The sequence below is a fragment of the Tauraco erythrolophus genome, chromosome 15, assembly GCF_009769465.1.
Source record: "Tauraco erythrolophus isolate bTauEry1 chromosome 15, bTauEry1.pri, whole genome shotgun sequence".
NCBI classification, from domain to species: domain Eukaryota; kingdom Metazoa; phylum Chordata; class Aves; order Musophagiformes; family Musophagidae; genus Tauraco; species Tauraco erythrolophus.
The window spans coordinates 2,170,235-2,192,302 of record NC_141479.1 but is presented as its reverse complement, the minus strand read 5'-3'; the positions used below and the strand labels follow the sequence as shown (position 1 = coordinate 2,192,302).

Below are 22,068 nucleotides of genomic sequence, written 5' to 3'. Positions count from 1 at the left end.
ACTTGGTACTTTCAGGAAATCTCTTGCAGGATAACAGCACTACAAAGCTGGCACATGAGGTCCCTTAGTGTATCCTGCCCCTGGCTTTGGCATTGCAAGGTAGTGAAAGAGATGCTGAGTATCGTGTGGGAGTTCAGGAGGACATAAGCCACGCGGAAAGCTAAATCAGTCCTTTTCTTGTAACAGCCAGGCACTAGTGCTGGGTATTGTGCAAGAACTTTTGCAGGCCTGTTTATCCATGTGTAGTGTCCTGCACTTTTTGGAAGTGCTGATGTTAAAAGTAGTTGTGCCTCCATTGCTCTGATCTGAAATACTACTGTGCTGGAGGTAACTCGAGGTTTATTTTGTCTCACGAAATTGGGGCAGGTGGGGGAGCGGAGTCGGGCTCTCACCACTGTCCTGGAAGAAGGAAGGAAGACTTCAAAATAAAATTATTGTTCTTGTGGTTTGTGGTTAAGGCTGGAGCCACTTCTTTGAGGTATTTGATTTTTATTGCCTCTAAGTAGAATAGCTAGCAGAAGTTAAAAATAACTGAGTCTGCTTCCCACCTGTTTGGATGCTCGGCTTATTTTGGTTTGGAGGTGGAATGCGTGAATGTAAATCACCAGGATTAAAGCATTGCTGCTCGTGCCCCTGAACGATGGGCACGAGATGCTTATTGCTCCGTCCTGAGGACGGGCACCCTGATTGATGTGACACGTGTGCCTTGCTGAAAGAGCAGGAGGAAAATGTTCCTGAGGAGGGATCTTGGGGAGCCAGGGTATGGCTTTCAGTGTGGAAAATCGGAGTCGTGAGCCCACACATTAAATAACAAAGATCTGAATATTGGCTGGTTGAGTGTTTAGAGCGTTTTTTTCTGTTTATGCTGAGTGAAGCAAGAGCCCTGGGTGGGGGAGCCTGGTAGTGCTCAGCGATACCATCCAGCACATGAGCGACCACAGCGTCATGAAGCTGCCTGCGAGCGGGGAGTGCCGGAGCTCGGTCGCGTTGCTTTGCGGCATCGCACTTCGTTAAGTTGTGGGAGTGCAGCGATGAGTAAGCGGCATTTGCTCTGAAACCAGCGCTTAAGTGCTGCTCTTTCCATGTGCTTTGGGACGCAGAGCTCTTGATACGAGCTTTTTTCTTAGCTTCTGTACAAAGCTAACTTAGAAAGGATTTTTATGGTTTCACAGAATCATAGAATGGTTTGGGTTGGAAGGGACCTCAAAGACCATCTAGTTCCAACCCTCCTGCCACGGGCAGGGACACCTTCCACTACACCATGTTCCTCAAAGCGTCATCCAGCCTGGCCTTGAACACTTCCAGGGATGGGGCAGCCATGACTTCTCTGGGCAACCTGTGCCAGTGCCTCACCACCCTCAATGTAAAAATTTCTTCCTTAGATCTCATCGAAATCTCCCCTCTTTCAGTTTAAAGCCATTGCCCCGTGTCCTGTCACTACACACCCTTGTCCAAAGCCCCTCTCCAGCTTTCTTGTAGCCCCTTTAGGCACTGGAAAGTGCTGGAAGGTCTCCCTGAAGCCTTTTCTTCTCCAGGCTGAACAGCCCCAACTCTCTCAGCCTGTCTCCATAGCAGAGGTGCTCCAGCCCTCGCATCATCTTCGTGGCCTCCTCTGGACCCGCTCCAACAGCTCCATGTCCCTCTTGTGTTGGGGACTCCAGAGCTGAATGCAGCACTGCAGGGGGTTCTCTTTCAGGCCACATGTATCCAAAACATTATTCTCTGAGGAGCAGAGTGTGTTTAGGAAAACTTGCTCCTCTTGGGAGACAGGGGCTCTACGGTGCCATGTGCAGCAACCTTTTGTTTTGTGTAAAACTGAATCTTGCTTGTGAACTCTTTATGGCTTTTTGTAAGCTTTCTGCCAAGTTAAGTTCAACCTGGAGCACTGAGGGTACGTACAGTCAAAAGATGTGAAGTCTCACTGTTGAGAATAAGTGATTATTGAGAAAAAGTGATCTCATGACAAGGGAGTTAGAACTAGATGATCTTTAAGGTCTCTTCTGACCCAAACCATTCTATGATGAAATTTGACTTAAAGAGAGATGATGAACATATTTAATAAAAGCTTTTTCGTTAGCTGTTGCACTGGAATTATTTGTTGGGGCCTCTGTTCTTTTCTTTTCTCCTCTGCATCGCCCAGCAGACATTGCCCAGCACTGCCAAAATCTGTGCTGTTGACTTTGCCTCTCTACTGGAATACTCTTCAGTTATTCTGGGATGTTTCTGTTTGGAGTTAATGCTGAGAGTTGTCTCGGAAGGTAATTTCAGAGGTAGGTTGTCTCAGTGTAGCTTAAATAGATGTATGGACTGGCTGATGCTGCAGGTGGAGATGCCACTGTGCTTTCCCAGTAATCTGACTGGTACTGGTGGGATTTCTCCATAAGCCCATTCCTACTAGCCTGGCGGAAAGCTCTAAATTGGTGCACAGCTTTTCTGTTATTTGCTGAGTTTTGGACTTTGCCGTGAGCCGGAGCCAGTGGCAGGGCTGAGGAAGGCAGCAGACTCCCCGCCACCTCCATCGGTGGGACATCAGGTCAGTTAAGCAGTCTTCTGTGGTTTCACCCTGCTCATTCTAGCAGCTCTGCTTCTCTTTTCCTCCTCTTCTGTGACACTACCAGCATCCTTGCATGCCGTTCGGCCTCTTATTTTCTGCTAGCGTTGTGAGTGAGCTTTCCAGGAGCAAATCCTGAAACCTCCTGGCTGGATCCGCAGCTCGGTGTCGGTGCTATGCTTAGTAGCAGAGCTCTGTTGTGGAGGAGTGTTACGGGAAACATTATATCTGGTAGCAGTGCTGCCAAACTTCTGTGGCAAACACGTAATTTCAGGGTCTGTCTTCCTCCACAATGCATTGGGACTGGCTGGAAAACCTCCAAGGGGAGGAAGAGAGGAGACTAAGAGAAGAACAAACAAACATCTGGGATGAGTTTGCTTTGATCGTGCTGAGGGTTAGAACATGCTGTGATGCGTGGATCAGCATTGAAATGAGAAAGGTCCCTGCTAAGAGGGCTCGAGAGTCCCCCATGCCCGGGAGGCCGGAGCAGCAGGGGCCGGAATAGCTGCTGCAAGAGGGCTGTTTGGCACGGCGTTCGCTTCCAGCGCGCAGCAGCTGTGCAGCCCCGAGCCTCCCAGCCACCGCCGTGTGGCTTTGCACAGGAACAGCCAGCTGGGAGAAAGTGATCTGCTGGTAAGAAACAGCCAGCAAAGGTGTTTGGTTGGTTAAGCGAATGGAATCGGTGCGTTTCCTTCAGCTGCACCGTGATCTGTGGTCACTTTCGATGCATCAGAATTAAAACTTGAGTGTTTTCTGTCTTTTTTTTATTGCCTGTGGTGTCGGGCAGGGAGGGATCGAGGCACGCAGCCTGCTGAAGCTTTGCTTAGCGTCAGGCAAACGTGAAACGAGCAAAACATGACAATTGCTAAAATTCTGTTGGCTTCTTATCAAACCTACATGGGAAAGGGTAAGACTTGCTGAACTTTCGTGATATTTGAAGCAGACCCTCAAAGGACGAGTGGACAAGGCCCGCTTCATCCTTGGCTCCTTGTTCCCTGGCTCCTGGGCCAGAAGGACACACAACATGTTGTGCTGGGGTTTTTTGATCTCACTTTGCAGTATCTTTTCTGAATTTGTCTTAATGGTGTCATACCCATGGAGGATATAAAATGTCGGCATACGTGGAAAAGTTTGTGGAATCCAGAGTTCGGTTAAAACAGTGGAAAAGCAGTTGCAGAATTTGGTGTTTGGGGTGATTTGCTGCTTGAGCTTTGTGTGTGCAGGATGGCGAACGAAATCGCTGCTGGTCCTGATGAATTTGACTGTCGCAGGCAAAGTTCTGCGTCTGTTTTGGAGGCGGTTGTTAGGTGTTTGTGTATTGCTTGTGTTATTAAGTTTACGTAAACTAAGACTGCCTAACCAATGTGGGAATCATTATTCAGTCAAACGATTTGCAGTTGTTGCAGGCTTTAGCTCTCTGTAAGTGGGGAAAAAATTATTTATGTGAAATAAAGCATCTGGAAGATGGGATCTCTATAACTTTGGTACATGGTATGTTCACAGTACCATGCTCCAGACTGGCTTTTTTTAAAGCAGGAAAGATAAATGTAGAGGATTTTTTTTTTTTGCTAACATGACAATGCTGGGTTTGTTTTTTAGTACTAACAGTTCACTGGCATTAGAGAAGATTTCAAGCTCGGCTTAACAAGTTTAACTTTTATTGCTCATTAAATGTGTAATTAAATTATAAAGTCTTCTCATCTGTTTTGAACTTAAATTATCACTGGTTTTAACTTTTTTTTTATCACACATGACTCTTTCAGGATTGCAGGATGTGTGAAAACGGTTTACTGCAGCCATATGCTTGTTGGCACAGAACTCCGGGATGTTTCAGTAGGTTTGAAGCACGAGTGGTTGTGTGATGTGTGGTTTTTCTTCTTTTACAAAAGCTGTCTTAAATCTTGCCTAGACTGCTGTATCTGCTCTTGTTTCCAAAGGTTCTCCTGCAGAATCATTTCTAGTGGTTGCTTCAGGAAGGGATCAGGTTTACAGGAGGGCGGCTCCCCCAGCAAGGGGGGATCAAGGCAAGAGCCTTGATCACTACCTTGCAGCTGGCCTGTGCTGGTTTTTGGTGTCGTTAAGTCTAGCTGGCTTGATACGTGTGGCTTGAATCCCTTTATTGTGAGTGTGCTGGGTGTGTTTGGTGCAAAGGGATTGCTGTTATCTGTGGGAAGGACACAGCTAGGAAGTCAATTTTCCTCTTATCGGCTTGATAGCCTTCTCGTGAGAAGCTCCCAGGTCAGCAGGCCTGCTCTGCCATTTCTCTACGGATATTAGTGATAAATACGATTATTTAGGTCGATGGAAAGGCTCAACGCTGTAGATGAGAACCATGAGCTGCCTGTACTGCATATCCGTATGCACCATGCTCTGTAGGATATTGTATGTGTGATAGTGCCATAAACTGGGGAACGCCCGTGGCCTCCCCAGGCTTCTGCCTGCCCTCTCCTTCATGAGAAGGTAGCCGCTTTAATTAACGTCTTTTCCTAGTTGACTTTTGATCTTTTCGCAATCTCTTCCTGAATTTAGGGAGATAACATCTACTGGGTTCCTCCCATCCACCAGCCTTTTTATTTTGCTGGTTTGCTCCATGCTGGTTCTCCGTGGTTTTTGCTTGAGTGGGTCCAAAGTCTTCAATGCCTGAAGGTTATCCGTAGTTCGTATTTGAGATGTGCCTGGTCCTCAGTTTCCAGCACGTGCGCTGCTACTCTTGCCTTCAAAGAATAGTGGAAACGTCTGCTGTCATCCCCTACTCTAAGGAGGAATTAAAATCTGGGAATAAAGGCACTTGTGTAGTTGACTTCAGACTCTTCTGTTTGTGTGACATTTGCAAAGGAAAGGAAGGTCAAGCAGCTGATGGTGATTAAAATAATCCCTGTGGAGAGTTCTCCCAAGACCTTGAGTTTTGTCCACAGTAGTTGATTGGGATTCTTACCTTGCTTTTCAAAATCCAATGGCGTGAGTTGTTTTTTTTTAGGATGTGATGAAATAAGACCAAATCAAGTCCGTTTTGTATACACAGCTGAAAGGGGCTCTGGCTCAGGCTGTGGAGGTGACAGTACTTGCACCCCAGGCAGTGTGCTCTTCACTATATGGTGGTGCACGACGCTGGTTTCATGATATAGCTACGACTGGATAAGTATTGCTGGGAGCCAGCGTGATGATGGTCCGTTTCTGAAGCTAAAACACCGGCACCTTGTACCTCCTTGGGCCTGGGTAGTGGTGATGGGTTGCTCATTTGGTGTATGGTTTTGACCTGGTTTTATGCCACTGGTGAAGCAGAGAGATTTAGAAAGGGGTGGCTGTGGCGGCTTGTTTCGGTGAGTTGAGATCCGGTGGATGAGAAGAGGCACTTCTAAGCACAATGGTCTTGATAACCTCATAGTCTGGTGGTGATATGACTTCACACAAACTTCAGAGTTTCTCTGTAGAGTTCACAATACCAATGCGGTATGATTTGTGTCTGGTTGTATGTGATTGAATGGAAGGAAATGCTTTTTCTGTTCAGGTTTTCTTATAGCTGGTGCTTGTTCTAAATGTGCTTTTCCTGGGAGGTAGGAAGTGGCGTTCGTACTCTGGAATGTGAGTGTTGGTGCGTGCAGGAGTTTGGAGAGCTTTTCAGAGAACTGCAAAGGGAGGCAGTTTATTCCCACTGAAGCTGCTAAACAGCAAAAGCTTCTGTGACCCCAGAGGCACATGTACTTTCTGTAAAGTCTGTTTTAAATCCTTCAATTAAAAGATGTAAGAGGAGTCCTTCTTCCTCACTAATCGGTGGAACGTCCTCCTTGCCGTCAGCAATGCCCGGACTAGCACATGGTGCCGTTCTGGGCTGCTCTTCTCCTTCCCTCTGCCTCGGGGGTCTCTGAGCATCCGTGTTGCTCCAGCTCACCACGTGGGAATGACACAATGCAGCTTTTCTTGCTGCTCAACTTCTCTCAGCGGTAATTTGAAACTTACCTTTTTTCCGTGACTCTTAATACACAGGCATATTGTTCTGAAACCGCTCTTGTCTGGAAGGTTTCTTGGGTGGTTGTAGCGGACAGAGGGCCACAGGCTGTCTCCTTAGAAAGACAGAACTGTTGTGGATTGTACTGGGGAGATTTTTCTTCTCCTTCCTCAAACTCAGCCTTTCAGTTTATCAGACACAGGTAAAAAAGGAGTACTTTTCTCCTTTTGCTTTGCTTAAATTGGGAGAAGCAGATCACCATTGCCACTGAACCCACCTCTCCTACACTTGCGATAGTCGGAGGGAAGAAGGACCACAGCTTTTAGCTGGCAACTGATCGTCTTGTTCCACAGTTAAAGGATTATTGGCTAGATCTTATGCTTTTGCATGTTTAAGTACTGAACTGTGAGCATGTGCAGTACTAAAGCTTAGTTAAGGTCCTATTTAACTTCCTTTACTCTTCTCAGAAGAATAAGGCTGGATTTCTCAGAGCTGAGGTTTGCTGCAGAGCACAGGGAAGCCGGTGTTTCAACCTGCAGTGTTTTAATGTTGGGTATTTCAAGAAAGGCTTGTTTAAGCTTCCCAAGTCAGTGAGAACCGGTCTGTTATCTTCTTGGGCTCATCGTTCCAGAAAAACTGAACTTTAATCTTTGGTGGATCTGAAGCAAAGGTCACTAGGTTGGAGGATGTAAAAATAACTGAAGCAAGCAAGAAGGGTTTTGGGGGAGTGCTCTCTGGCCCTTACAAATTCTGCTTGCGGATGTGTTAGTAAGTCCTGTCCTCTGGAGGAGAATTACGTACTGGCCTAGGTATTTTAATAAAGAAACTATCCTTGACTAAAGGGCTGAGACAGCAACTTCAGAGAGCATTGACTTTTGAAATTAGCTTTGTCTAAAACCTCTTTCTGTTGTTGAGTGATGAGAATGGGTGCAGAAAATTAAGGAAAACCCCACCTGGTAAGTCACGGTAGTGTTAGTCTTAGAGGCTGCTTTAAAATAGTCTTAGTTTTCCGTTGTGAGAATCAGTTCTGCAATCTGAGGATAACAAGCAGGCATCTGCTAGCCTTTGAAAAAAAAAAAAAGTTGATATCCTAATTTTCAAATTGATGATTACTGTGGGAGATACGGTTTTAGATGGTGGCAGTCTGACCAAACTGCAATTAATTACTGCGATCCTACAGGTACCGTTTTGGGTTTTATGTTCTAAGTGGAGAGGTAATTTCTGCCACTTCCTGCTATACAGAGTAAAAGTGCTTTAGTTAATAATGGCTGTAATTAAGGACTTGGAAACATTTCCCGTGCTCTCTTTTTTCCCATCAACTTGTGTTCGTGCTCTCCGAAGCAGCAACGGTGCAAGTGTTGGCGTAACGTGTTGTGCTTTGGGACATAGGGTGCTCGCTTCCAAAACTGATGGAATACTTGTTCTTTTACATCAAATATCTGAGGTCTGGTGCGTCAGTGTCAACGGTGTGTTTCAGCTTTGAGTGGTTTTGAGCGTCTGTGGCTCTTGGAGCATGTCTGGCATCTTAAACATCAGTGGAAGCAGAGACTTTGAGTCAGGGTTGATTTCTCTGCGGGTGTGATGGGCAAGTGGTTTTTGTCCTGTGTTTGTGCTGCTTTGCTATGGAGATGAGATACGGATTTGTACGATTAACTGTTTTTTCAAGGATCTCTCCGTTGTGAAAGCTGCTTGGGCTGGAAGGGGGACAGGATGGTTCGCAGCCGGAGTTCTTTCCAAAGAACTTGGTTTTTCTCTCCAGCACGCTAACTGGGCTGGTGGAGGCTCTGTGTTAAGACTTCTCAGAAGCTGGGTTGTCATGAGGACACAGCAGTACCTTCCTTACCATAAAATAAAGAATATAAAGAATATAACGAATATTTAGAAATGGTGTATGAATCTCAGATGTTACTGGTTTCCTTTGGTTGAAGGTGTAAATCTCAGGGCTACTTTGGACCAGCCCCTTTATGTACAGCTGAAAGAGAAGATGTTGCTTCTCAAATGGGGGACATGAACGCTTCGATCAGGGGGAGGGAAGCGAGTCCTGCCTTCCTCCTTTGGTTGTATGCGTGAAACTTATTTTTCTTTACAACTTTACTACCACAGCTTTGTTTTCCCACAGATGCTTTTCTACCTTCTTAGTTTGGGCAATCGGGCTAAGCACGAGCACGTTCATTAAATTTTTGCGGCGTCTACCTAAATGCTGCTGGTCTTGTGCCATTTATCTTCTGTAGAGTTAAGACAGCATTGTGTCTGAAGTACCTGTTATTTCGCCCTTTTTGGTACTTAGGTATCATCACTCTTACTATGCAGGCTTTCAAATTTCCTATTGCTTACGTCAAATTGTTTCTTACAATGCAAACGAGTTGAAATTATGTTCGTTTCTATAAATTTATACTCTTCTGTATGTTAAATGCATCGCATCAGTGGTGAACTGACGCTCCTTTTTTTCTCCTTTCAGCCAGATAATGAAATCTCCTCCGACTGCAATCACGTAAGTATTGCTTTGTTTTATTCAGTCACTAGCTGTGGTGTTTGCACTCTATTTCCCTTATCAACCATAGGTATTTTGCATGGTTTGGTAGATTGCAGAAGCCATTAATCAGGACACGTTTGGGTTTTTCTACTGGCCTATGGAGGAAGAGCACAAGGTGACTACTTTAACCCAGTACAGCCACTATGGTCTTACTGGAAACTTCATAGAGGAGCGTATCTAAGAGCTTTATAAACTGTGCTTCTGTATCAGAGGAGGATAGCAGACGTCTTTCCTATTTTATAGTTGGGGGGTGGTTCCCGTGAGTTAGTGGGAGCAATCTGATGTGCTCCTTTTGGGAGGGATGTGAGCAGTACTGAATTTAAACTCTTAATTTCAGCTGTTGAAGCCTTCTGTATTACTTTCACAGCTGCTAAATTCTTAGACTCGCTTGGAAAATGCTGTGGGGGTGTGATATTTAGAGGCAGTTTGAACCACTTGGCTGGTTTTAGAACAGATTTCCTCTCAGCACTGTGTTTAACAGTGAGCAAACTGTTAGCCAGCTTCCAGGCTGTCAAGCTGACTCTTCAAATCCTGAGACTCTAAAAAAAAAACACCCAAAAAAAATCATCAGAGCTAAGCTTGATATTAGTTTTTCTTTGGTTTTTCTTATTGGCACTTTGCTAGAATACACCATATCGGGTCTTTAAACGTTTGGTTAGCCACGGACGGAGACAGACAAGTGCATGTCTCAGCAGCGGTCCTGGTTTTGGGTGCTTGAGAAGCTGAATTTTGGTTTGTTATTGGAAGATACGTTCCAGAAATGAAACCCAGCCAATGCCATACAACTAGTAATTTCCAACTGTGTTTACAAATTAACCTTTAGCACTGCGCTGCCTGACTTCATCAGCAGCCGTAATTCTCTCTTGTGCAGGGTTGGATCAGATGAAGGGCACATCATGTTTCTGTTTAAATCTTTTTTTAAATAATTTTTTATTTTTTGGTAAGAAGAAAACTTCAGTAATTAAAATGTATCTGCCTGACATGTAAATGATGTGCCAACAGAAATTACTTGAATGAAGAAGAAATTGAGAATTTTGGAAATCAGAGTCGGACCTTTCCTCTGCTGGATTAAATGACAGCATCTCTGCCACAAGGCAGATGTCAGGCTGCTGTGGATTATAGAAGCCATTCATAAATAGGAAATGTCTCATTTTCCCAGGCAGAAATGGAAAGGGAGTGATCAAAAGCTAGACCACAGAGTTTCTCATGTTCAAATGTTTTCTTTGCCTCTCTATAGTCTTTGGTAGTACAACTGCCGATCACCTCCTGGGAAAATATTGCCTGGCGCTAAAATCTGGATTTTTAAGCTGTGGGTTTACCTTCCTTCTGTCTGTGGGAAGGTTCTTTTGGAGACCATCTGATTTCGAGGCTCTCTAGAGTTTGAGATTGCAAATGCAGAGGTGTATTCTTACGGTGTTGGTCCTTCTTCTTGTCCTTCTGATCCTGGCTGGGAGAGGTCTACAGCCCTCTTTAGGAGGACATGTTCCTTGTTTATTCACTTTTATCTATTAAACCTTTATATTTACAACCTACTCCCTCTGAAATACCCTAGTTTCCCATCATCTCCTTTTTTAACCTTTCACAACTCCAAAACCATGATATGAGGCGTGGAAGATGATGGAGTTGGGCTGATTCCATTTTAGTTCTCTGCCTGCTTCTACCCTCTTGGAGATGATGTCAAACTGCTTTCCTTATGCACGAGCATGTTTCTGTTTTCCTGATGTTTTGTGTACAATTGAAACTTCAAAATAAAAGTTTAACCAAACTGTTTATCTTTTTGATATTAATTTGATTTTGTCGCAAAGGCAGAGTATTTGAAATGAATTTTAAAAACTATTTCATCTTTAGGTTAATGAAAAATGTTTAAATGCAACTTAAGTTCCTAGAAAAAAAACCCAGATGATCTAATAGAGCTTCTCTCAGGCAACATCTCAGCTATTAATTTGCTGAGGTTTTGCTATCTTACCCTGTATTTTCACTTTATGGTGCCTCAAGAGGACTTCTGGGATGTCCATATATCTGCAGAGCGTGACTTGCCCAAGATTGATTCTCGCACAGTGTCCTGATGCATCTGGGCTCCTACATGAGCTCATCTCTGGCTTCTGGAAGAACAGTCGTCCTTACTGAGACCTTTTTTACAGTCTAACCCCTAAGGTTATCATAGTGCTTAGCAAGAGAGAGAACCTCCTATGTGTTTGAAATGTATCTGAGTCCAAAAAGTTACCTGGTCACAGCTCCTCATGGAAGGAGCCAACTGCATTGTCTCCTTCCTTTTTTTTTTTTTTCCCTGGGTTTTAATTAGGTTTCCAGTATGAAATCTGCTTATGTCGAGGAGTTCGTTTTTGTTAGATCATTTGCATCAGGCAGACAAGCCGTGGCACAGGAAGGAGTGGTGGGCTAAAGACGTTGCTAAATATGCAGCAGGTAGCAAGTTCCAGCTTTCATTGCTTTATCTTAATTAGATATATTTCCCTTTAATGAGTCAGCTCATGACCTTATGGAGAGGTTTTTAACAGCGGGAATTTGTTCAAGATGAGAAATTTATTGCAGAAATGAAGGGGCAAAGTTATTGTCAAGGAGACTTTGCATTGATTGTTGCACTGTAAAAGATGGTGATAGATTTGGAATAAATGATGTTTCATTCTTTTCTGAAGCAAAATATTCTTCATTCTCCATGGGAAGCTCTTTAAACCCCCTTTCTACAAATGCTCTCTCTGTAGCTCTTGTGGAACTACAAGCTGAACCTGACTACAGATCCGAAGTTTGAATCCGTGGCTAGAGAAGTTTGCAAGTCCACTATTGCAGAGGTAAGCCAGAAGAAAGGCGTGACTGTTCTTGGGGCAGTAAGGCTTTTTTTTTTTTTCATTTCTTTGCAATGGTGAATTAGTGTGTGAATAATGTTTGGGGATTGAGGAAGCTCTAGACTTCTGTGCTAAGTTCCTAGGCATAATTCGTTCGATCTCCTTGCAGAAAAGCCTATTACCTCAGTGGTGCACATAGACCTTAAATGATGAATCAACTTTTTTTTTTTTCCTTTGAGGTTCAAAGTTTAATTACTCCAAGAACTCTCTGTTAGGAACTTCCTCTTTTTAGGTTGCACTAGGAGTTAGTCCTCTGCATCTCAAGCATCAACAGACCTTCAGTCCAGCTTCAAAGATTACTTGATTAATCATTTCTTTCCTTGTCTGGATGCTACAGCTCTTGAGGCTGTGCTCTCAGCCACGTGGGAGCTGACTGAGCTAAGGTATTTCCCTTTGGGTGGGGTAGTTTTCAGCTAGAGTTCAGGGGAAGCAGTGGAACCAGGGCTCTTCACAGCAGTAGAGGCTTCAGCTGGTTTAATTCAGTCATTAAACCATGCTCTGAAAAGCATCATTTGTGTAAACACCAGAATAACTTGTGGGTTTTTTTAAAAAAAAAAATCAGTTTGCACTAGTTGATGGCTGCTTTGTGGTGTTCAAAGTAGGTTCTCCTGAAAGATAATCCAGTTGCATGAATAGCAGATTGTCTCTCCATCCCCAGTTTGTGTTAGTAGTTTTTTTTCCATAGGTCTACCCTTCAGTGGTGCAGACTTGCTTGTTAGATATGAGGAGTGTGTCAGTGCTCAGAGCCGGTTTAAGACCTAAAAGGTTAAGATTTACCCAAGTCCTCGTGTTTTGATGGAAGCACCTACATGGTTCCGTATTCTTTACAAAGTTTTCATTTAATTTGCGAGGAATCCATGGAGAATCTGAGAAGATGAGGGTGTTCGCAGCAGCCTGTCTCCAAATGTTTGGGAATTAGTAGTGTAGTTGAGGGATGCTTGATGGCTTTTTCTTCATGGCCTGCTAGGGTTCTGCTTCCCCTTCTCTCCACACCAGCTGAATGGCAGTAAGAATAGCGTTAGTGGGAAACCATCCTTTAGTATAAGGAGAGGTCAAGAAATTAGTTAATGCAGGAAAGGTAGAGTATTAAACAGTGGAAGGAAAACAGCTGGCATCAAAGGGTGACGTGTTTGGAGTTCAGTAACTCCCAAAAGCAAACACTGCGAGATCTGTCAAACCTCACTTTTTGCAGTCATAGGGAAGATTATATTTCTATGTCATAACTGCTGCAGAATTTTTACAACCAAGACATTCTTGAAAACGGTCTTTTAACAGTCCATTTAATGACTGCTTTTATACAGTGACAGGCTGGCATTGTTGTGAACAATGCCCTCTAAATCTGGGATATGATGTCTAAAAGCAGTGGGAAGAGCCTCGTGTTTTAGCTGTACATTAACCACCGGTGTTCCGCTTGTAATTGTGGTGAATGATGACGTGAACCGCTGGTATTTTGCCATTTGGGGAGTGGTTTTTATTCAAAGAAAAAAAGTTGCATAAGTAACAATAATCTCATGCGTTTGATCTTCTCATACTTAATGCTGAAGCTGCTGCATAAACTACTCCACTAATTTTTTAAAAGCATTTCTAAAGCACTCTTTAAAACTAAATTATGTAATGGGAATATACTGCCAACATACAGTATTAGCTTATTAATATTTTTCTTTAATTAACACAAACAGGTGGGTGTTTTCTTGCTGGTGACTGAGCTCTGATTTTAAGTATTGCTTTGTGTTAAGAACAAAATACAACCAGAAGAGTAATTTCTACTTGAAGTCATCTGGGAATTGGTGACTCTCTGAACCGGGTACCTTCTGAAAAGTCCACCTTAAATTTTATCAGCTAAATATAGGTTTAAATATCAACTTTTTTCCTCAACTGTTGTAATTTTATAAATTCTGGCAATAATTTTAATCTGGAATTGTAGTTGGCTACCAGTAACGGTGGTTGCTTCAGAAGTGGCCAGGCAATGACATGATTGCTTGGTCTTTTACGTGGTTCACTGGCTCAGGCATGGAGCTCTTGGGGCTGTCTCCAAAGCCAGGCTCATCCAAAACCAGCATGTAGCCGCTGTTTGCTGGTTTGGCTCACGATACTTGAGCTGAAATATGGCCAAACTGAAGACTCAGCTTTCTCAGAGAAAGCTTGCTCAACTCTCTCCCTTTCACCCCGGAATGAATCACACTTCATGGAAGTGGAATGAATTTCACTTCAGAATTTATTTTATGCCTTATCTATAACAATTACGTTGACCTTAGTAACTCTGTTTTTCTAATAGCCAAATAGGTTAAATACAAAATGTTCTACCAGCCTACATCTGCCTTCAAACAATGGTGTTTAAAATGTTGCGTGTTTTGTTAGTTATGTAGGAAGTGATGGCCTCATAAGCTGAGGCAGAGGGATTGGTTTTATTCATCTAGGCTGACCTGTACGAGTCTGTCACAGGATGCCCTGCATTAATTCTTGTTTGAATTAGAATATATATTTCTAGAGATATCTTTCCGTGTTTTCAAATGTCCAGTATAAAGGCTCCCGACTTGGTATTTGAGAACTATCAAATGGTTCCCTGCCTGTTCCCGTAGCACTGCCCTTGCTTCCGATCTGAACCCGCCTGGATTATTGATTGCCGTGGATCTCTCTTTAGATTGATGAGCCCTTCAGTATCTGTGCAGGAACAAATCTTTGATGTCATCAAGCCAACCCGTGTATCCATTGCTTGGAAATGTGTCACCACTGCACTTTAGGGTCTGGCTGTCGAGCACACCTTCCGTGTCGTTATGGCTGCAGTTTTTGGCGTGCTTCTGGACAGGGGACACCAGAACTGGGCGAGTGTTTCAGCACGGGCTTCCAGGGTTAAAAAGCATCTGTATAATCTCGGTGCTCCTTGGAGCAAAGCATTGCACCACTCCTGTCGCGATATTCCTCGAGGGAGCATCCTTAACTGATAGGCAACCATGTTTTCCACTTCCTTTGGAAAGACGCTGTCAAAACTGTCTGCGTCTTTTACTTCCAAAGGTGACGTTTTTGGCCTTCCTGTCTGCTTCCCTGAGCAGTGCAGGCTGTGATTTATATTGGGGACCTGTCTGCTCATATACTCTGCTTTTCCAGTCCCTGCACAGCTTTCAGCTTCTGTTAGTTGTGATTTTTGCCTTTTTTTTTTTTTCAGACCACAGAGTAAAATGGTTTGTTTGGTACCAATAATCAGTTCCTAGAAGAGCCTGATAAAAATAAATTGATGAGGATTTTCCTTTATAGTAATTTTCAGCTTCCAGCAAGTTATAAACAGTTCAATAAATATTGTGTTGACTTTTGAATCAGTATCACTTCTAGCCAAAATGTTATATTGTATGAGGTCAGGTGGCTAATGGGGGTCCAAGTATGATTTAGTGATGCTGTAATATGCCCAGCTTTCTAAATAACGCTTTGTCAAACTAGCATTTTTCCTACAAATCCTCTTGATTGCGGGGATTCAATGTGATTATTATGAAAGATGATTATTGAGCAAGAGGGTTTATGATGCTCAAGGTCACGGTGCTTACTTTCTTCAGATGCTGGCACACATGAGGTGTTTCTCGTTTCTGAAACATTTTCAAGTATTCTGACTTACTAAAAATCAAACTAAAGCCTAGAGGGTTTCTTTGCCAGCGGATTTTGAAGCTACAGATGCAGGTTTCTGAGGTGGTTGGTTTGTTGGTTGTTTTTTTTTTAAAAAAAACAGGGTAAATTCAGTAGCTGCAGCCACTGTAGTTTTATTCTCTTTTTTTTTAATAGATCAAGGAGTGTGCAGATGAACCAGTTGGTAAAGGCTTCTTGGTGTCATGTTTGGTGGATCACAGAGGCAACATCACTGAATACCAGTGCCATCAGTACATCACTAAAATGACAGCCATTATCTTCAGCGATTATCGGTTGATCTGTGGCTTCATGGATGACTGCAAGGCTGACATCAATCTCCTGAAATGTGGCAGCGTTCGACCTGGAGAAAAGGTATCCAGAGAACGTGCAGATTGTCAATAGGCTCGTAAAAGTCGTGCACTTAAGGAAGCGTGTGCAGAAACTCAGCACCAGCACTACTGTCACTTACAACTGAGAAAATACACGGCGTATCTAGTCTGTCTGACAAGGGTGATGTCCTGGTTGTGTATAGTTCCTTTTTAATAAATATGCATTTGTTCCTCCACGAGGGGCTGCCATTCCCAGAGATGACTTTCGGTGTCTTTCCTTCCCTCATGGCACCACAGGTGATCTGGAAGGTAGTTGTCTTTTTGATCACGCTCTGTCAGACTCGACTCGATGCGATGAATCCAAACAATAGATTTAAGCAGCCCTATCGCTAGGCTTATTTCACAGTCTGGTTGGGTCTGATGCAGGAAGGTTATAGAGGTGATGCGGCCGGTGCTCTAACCCTTTCTGCTTTCTCAGGCTGTCATTGATAGACTGGATCAAGCACTTTTATCTGTTTGCTTCCCCTTTTCCCTGCCCACCTGAAAAGAAAACGGTTGAAGGGCACGTATTACCTGTTGTCATGTTTTAGTACTATAGACTCACTAATACAGCACTCCTTTTACTACATCAATAGTCTTTTACCGTATGAGACTTAAGTGGAGGTCGATGCAAGTAACAGTTTGTGGTGACTAAATATGGGGTTAATTTCAGTGCACTGTCTTTCCCTGTCTGCTTCAGCATAGCTAATGCAGGCAGCAATTATGTAGTGCTGCAGGAACGAGTGGCTTCTTTCACGGGAAGTTTTTATGTTTAGGGATAAAGTTAAAATTAGCCTATTAACTTTTTACAGTGCTTCTTAAATTATAGCTCTCAACACTTTTAGGAATTAGTCTCTTAAAGCAGCTATTAATGAGGAGGTGGGAAGATTTATCAAAAAATACACACTTTTTTGGTTAAAAAAAGACTTTTCCTAGTTTGAAGTGTTCACTGCTGTAAGCAGCTTCACATCTGTAGTGTGTTAAATTGAAGTGCTAGTGTATTCCAGAAGACTTAGCTGAACAACAGAAAGCACAAAAACAAGTACTTCCTTTCAAGAACAAACGCAGCCATAGAAGTGGGAGGAACTTGCAGGCACCACAGGTTCAGACTAGTAACAACTGAGTAAATTGCTTTCTTCATAAAATAAAGGCTCTTTTCTACTCCTAGCCTGAAGGACCTCGTGAAATGAGAAATTACTTTTACCAATCAGTATAGAATCAGAGGCGTAATACGGAAGTCTTGGGTGTCAGGTCTACGTGTTACCTGTGGTCTGACCGAATTAAAATAAATTAAAAATAAAATACAGTAGCGCTGAAGGGTACGGAAGCCTAAGCCAAACCTCATCTAGTAGAAGTGAAACCAGCGCTGGTAGTGCTTGTGTGCGTAACTGCCCAACCCACCGTGTTGGTCACAGATGGTGAGATGGGTGAGGGTGGCTGGGGGGGACTAAGGCCACGAGGCATCTGGGAGAGAAAAACAAACACAAATTTTGGGTCACCAAGTTTTTGTGGGACAGCAAAGCGAGTCACTACCCGACCTTTTAGGGGAGTCAGTGCGGTTTATGCATATTTCTCACTTTCTTGGTACCCGACCCAGAATATTTTGCCTCGGTTTGTGAAAGCATGGCAGCCCATCGTATGATGTCTTTTGTTGCGTTGTCATCCTTGGCACTTAGAGCAATTGAAGTATTTTGTACTGCTATGGAAACAGCTATAAATGGCTATGCAAGCATTTCTTTTGTTGGTGTTCTGTTCTCTCCCTTTTCTGCTTTGGAGAAATCTCATCTAATTTACTCCCATCAGATGCTCGTTCAGGTTTTATTTCCATGCTGTAGCTTCTGAGAGTTGCCTGCAGGGAAGCAGTCACTATCCTTTTGTGTGGCTGAACGTAACCGAATTTAATAAATAGGTCCTGGACACCTGAGGAGGAAGATGGAGAAAGAGATTCATCCCCCCTTTTTTTTTTTTAATGGAAATAAGCACTGCTAGACTGCTAACTCCATTCACATCAGGCGGGTAGTAGATTGACTGTGATAGCTTCATCATAGTAACTGGGATAAACTGGCTTTTTTAACTGCAAAAGGCACTTCAGTAGGTATTCTGGAATTATATTGCTTCTTGAAGCCCCTCTGCTAGCTAACGGTTTTCCTTTTCTTTACTTCTTTTTTTTATTTTAGCTTGCTTTCTACTTCCTAATTGAATTCTGTTCCTGCTGGGTTTGTTACTTCTGATGTGGTGTTTTCTGTGCTTTCTTTTCCACGATTCTTGTTGGTTTTCTGCTCTGTAAGAGCATTGAAGTTCAGTGTAGAAGCCTCAGTGTGATTGTAGACTTGTTTTGCTGTATATAGCAGAAAGGCTGTAGATGTGTCATTTGAAAGCATTAAGTTTTGTAATATGCCCGTGTTGTGGGGCACATTTTGGGTTTTTTTGTGTGTGTTTTTTCTTCCAGTTAGTGGAGAAATATTTAATAGCAGTTTCAGTCACCTTTCCAGTTGGCTGCTGTGCTTTATAGCAAATTTGGTCTCCTGATATTTAAAGCTTGCTTTGTCTTCATGCAATAGGGATCTAATTTGAAATTGAAATTGGTAATTGCAACGGAGCTTTTCTTCTTGAGCTGCCTGTCAGAATGAGCTATTTTCCCAATCCTGGTAATGTCCAGGGTTGTATCAAACTAGTGGGTAGTGTGTAGTTGCTGGGGTGCTGGAATTAGCCGTGGTTCCCAAACTGGAGTTTATTATTTGCCATAATGAAGGCTGCATAAGTGTCAATTGCGCATCTGTTGTAGTACTTTACCAGATAGTAGGATTTTTCAGATTCCTAAAAAAAGACACATTAGGAGACCATTGTTTTCTTGCTTTTTTTTTCCACCCCTAAGTTCTTCGAGTTCAGTTGCTCTCACTCTTTCCCTATTTTTATAGAAGTACTAGACTGTCGTGGTTTAGCCTGGCTGGCAACTAAATGCCATACAGCTGCTCACTCCCAGAGGATGGGGAAGAGAATTAAAAGGGGAAAAGGGAAGGAGACCCATGGGCTGAGATAAGAGCAATTTAATAATAATAATAATAATAATAAATGAATATATATGTATAAAATAGTAGTATATACAAACAAGTGATGCACAGTGTAATTGCTCACCACTCGCTGACCAATGCCTGTCCCATCCCGATAAATGATCCCGAAACATGTAAGTCTGACACTACAATCCTGGATGAGCAAGAGGCCTGAAAAGAGAGCAAGGGAGAGATAACACTCTGCGATAGCCCCTGGAAGAGCAAACGCCCTTCCTTCTGGTCAGCCCTCATCTATACACTGGGCATGATGTGCATGATACAGAATACTTCATTGGCCAATTTAGCCCTCAGTCCTAAGTCTAAGTTCAAATCACTCAAATCCTAAGGGGAGTTGTGAACCCTTTGTCCCAGCCATGCTGCCCCAGCCTGTTGTGTTCCTGCACACTGGCAAAAACCCGGCAAGCTGGAAAGTCCTTGAGGTCTCAGCACCAACTATAAACACCAGTGCGTTATCAACGTCCTTCTCATAATGAATCCCAGACTCAAACCGAAACACAGAGCTCTTCTAGCTGCTGTAAAGAAAATCTAACTGTCCCAGCAGAACCAGGACATGGGTGCAGAAGGAAAACGAGTCTAAATAGGAAGAATGTTTAGCTCAGTCTCTGTTTACTTCGTGTAGGTACACACACAGCAGTGTACTGGGAGTTAGCCAATCTAAGAGCCAAACCCGTAACCCTGGTGTCCAGGTTAGCCAGGTGGGCTGCCAAACTGGGAACTTGTGATAGATCTCCTGGGTGCTTTTTCATAACCTGGCTGCTCTGGCTCCAGCGAGTCAGCACAGCTGTTCAGTGCAAGGTGCTGTGTCGATAAGACAGGTTATGTTTCACCCTCCTGCCTGCTGCTCCATTCTACTCTTGACTCTTACCTGTTCACTTTTCTAACTTCTTTCTGCAAGTCTGCAGCTAGAACAGTTGTGATCTCGAGGCATGTCAGGTTCCAGACAAAATAAAGTCTCTTCCAGGGGAGCTTCTGAAAATGACCAAAAAAAACCCAACCCACCAAAAAACAAGAATTACAAAGCCTGAACTCTATTTTGAAGGGGGTGGGTGGGGAATCTCGATGGAAAATGAATAATAAGAATGAGGTTTTTAAAATTCTGTCTTGGATTAAAGCCATGTGCCTGGAGTTTGAATTTTGGTCATAGGAATTAAATCTCCCAAAGCATTGGGCTGAAGAGGATTGGCTTGGACACGTGTAGAACTTCGTTCAATTTTTCTGTGGCTCAAAGCGCTGTAGGACAGTATTGGAAATCTGCTTGTATCCTTTGTGGATCTAAACGTATCCCTTCAGGAAACTACACAGAGGTTCAGGGCACTCCAGACTAGCTGATCATCTAGTATGTTTAACAGATCTTTGCAATTTTCAGACGAAATTCTCCATTTAAGGTTGATAGTGATGGTGAGGTAAAAATTCTGAGAAACATGTGTGGGTTTTAGATTTAATCGCTTGTATTTCAGTGTGTTGCACTGGAGAAATGAGACTTAGACCGTGTCAGCCCCTGCAGCAATTTTGGTGAATCCTGACTTACGGAGTGAACTGAGAGGTCTTCGACTCTGAGGTAGAGGCTTCGTGACAAGAGGGTGCTGGACAGAGGAGAAGCTTTGGGATTCATCCCACAGCAGATGTTTATACCCGCGTACGCAGCAGGCGGCCGGTGCTGTAGCAGGACCGGGAGAGCTCACACCGTGGGATGCCGACCCTCAGCGTTGGCACCTCTGAAACTGAGCTGGGACACAGGACTGGTGGCACGAGCAATGCAGGTGGGAGCAGGCAGCTCCACACGGCACAGAGCCACGAAGTGATGCAGCAGCTACCGCAAACGTGTGTCAAAGCTGTCCTGCCAGCTTTCTTAGGACGAGCCTTTCAAACTTTTTATGGCCAACTGCTCTAGAAAAAGGTGGTTGAGAGCAGCCATGCACGTGTTTGTTTTCCCCTCCAGTCTGCAATAAGAGATTGTACAATCTTAAATACAGTCGGTGTTAGCCAATAATCAAAGGCTTGTAAATCTGAGATCAGTTATACTGTTCTTCAGTGTAACGACCAGCATACACCCTGATCTGGATTTTTATAAGCCTTTCTGATCTATGGAACAGGTAGGGTGAGCTGGTGGTCTTTAACCTTGCCAGGAGCTCGTGTTGTGTGCTTAATTATGTTTGCTCAGGCTAGGCGTGTAAGCATGAACAGGAATCAGGAACGCTGATGGCACCACGAGAAGGCACGTGAATGCTTGGAGGTAGGAGAAGAAAGCCAGACTGCATCTTTCAGGAGCTAGCTGAGTTGACTTGTGTGCATTTCTATTTCCGTTAAGTCTGATATGTTTTGAAATTGCTCTAATGCAGGGCAGCAGAGTAGGCAGCACCGCAAGATGATCTACCCAAATCTAAAAATTGTGTTTGCCAAGTAACGCAAGAAATCAGTCGTTTCATGTTGTGTCCCTGAAATGCAACAGTAAACATTCAGCATCCACCATATGGACACCCGCTTTCACTAGACTATTACAAATAGGTTTGCTTTCATATATAGCAGAACTCTGACCAGGAACGTAGACCCACACTGCAAGAAACCAGGAAACTTCTGATTTTCCTGGGAGGAAAAGCTTGTCTTGTGTCCTCCTTGCTGGCTTGTGAGAAGAGGCTGCAGGTGATTGAGAATAATGTTCGCCTGCCTTGCCTCCCACCTGCAACCTCACCTAGGCTGGAGCAAAACAACTGCTTAAAATGGTTGTTTTCAATCATTTACCCTTGCCAGCTCCTCAGTTGTAGTTACTGCCTCTGACTGACCACAGAGATTTGCAGAACAGTGTTTGTGTTTGACGTGGTTATGGATAGATGACAATTTTAAGCAATGTGGCGAGCGTACTACTAACTGTTTATTCCTCAGATCTCTTTTGGATTCAGTCCTAAAGGGGCTTTTGATATATAATTATGTTTCTTCAAAGATAGTGATATCTGGCCAGCATGTGGAGTTGACCAGTTCCCACTCAAAGAAAAGAGAAAAGCAAAATATGGAGTTTGCGGGGTGTGTGGTTTTGGGTTGTGGGTTGTTTTTTTTTTTAAGGGGAAAACTACTTTAGCTCTTATAAACTGATGACACTTCTGGGACTTCAATTGGCTAATTCTACTTGTG

The 22,068-nt window shown here is 43.5% G+C and overlaps 1 protein-coding gene across 1 annotated transcript in view; it reads left to right on the top strand.

Moving 5' to 3' along the window:
* Positions 1-22,068, top strand: part of GLG1 (golgi glycoprotein 1) — an 89,247-nt gene that overhangs the window by 31,758 nt on the left and 35,421 nt on the right. The window contains exons 2-4 of the mRNA XM_086621029.1: positions 8,956-8,988; positions 11,751-11,837; positions 15,660-15,875. Coding sequence (XP_086477155.1) covers positions 8,956-8,988; positions 11,751-11,837; positions 15,660-15,875 — 336 coding nt within the window. The remainder of the gene's footprint in view (positions 1-8,955; positions 8,989-11,750; positions 11,838-15,659; positions 15,876-22,068) is intronic.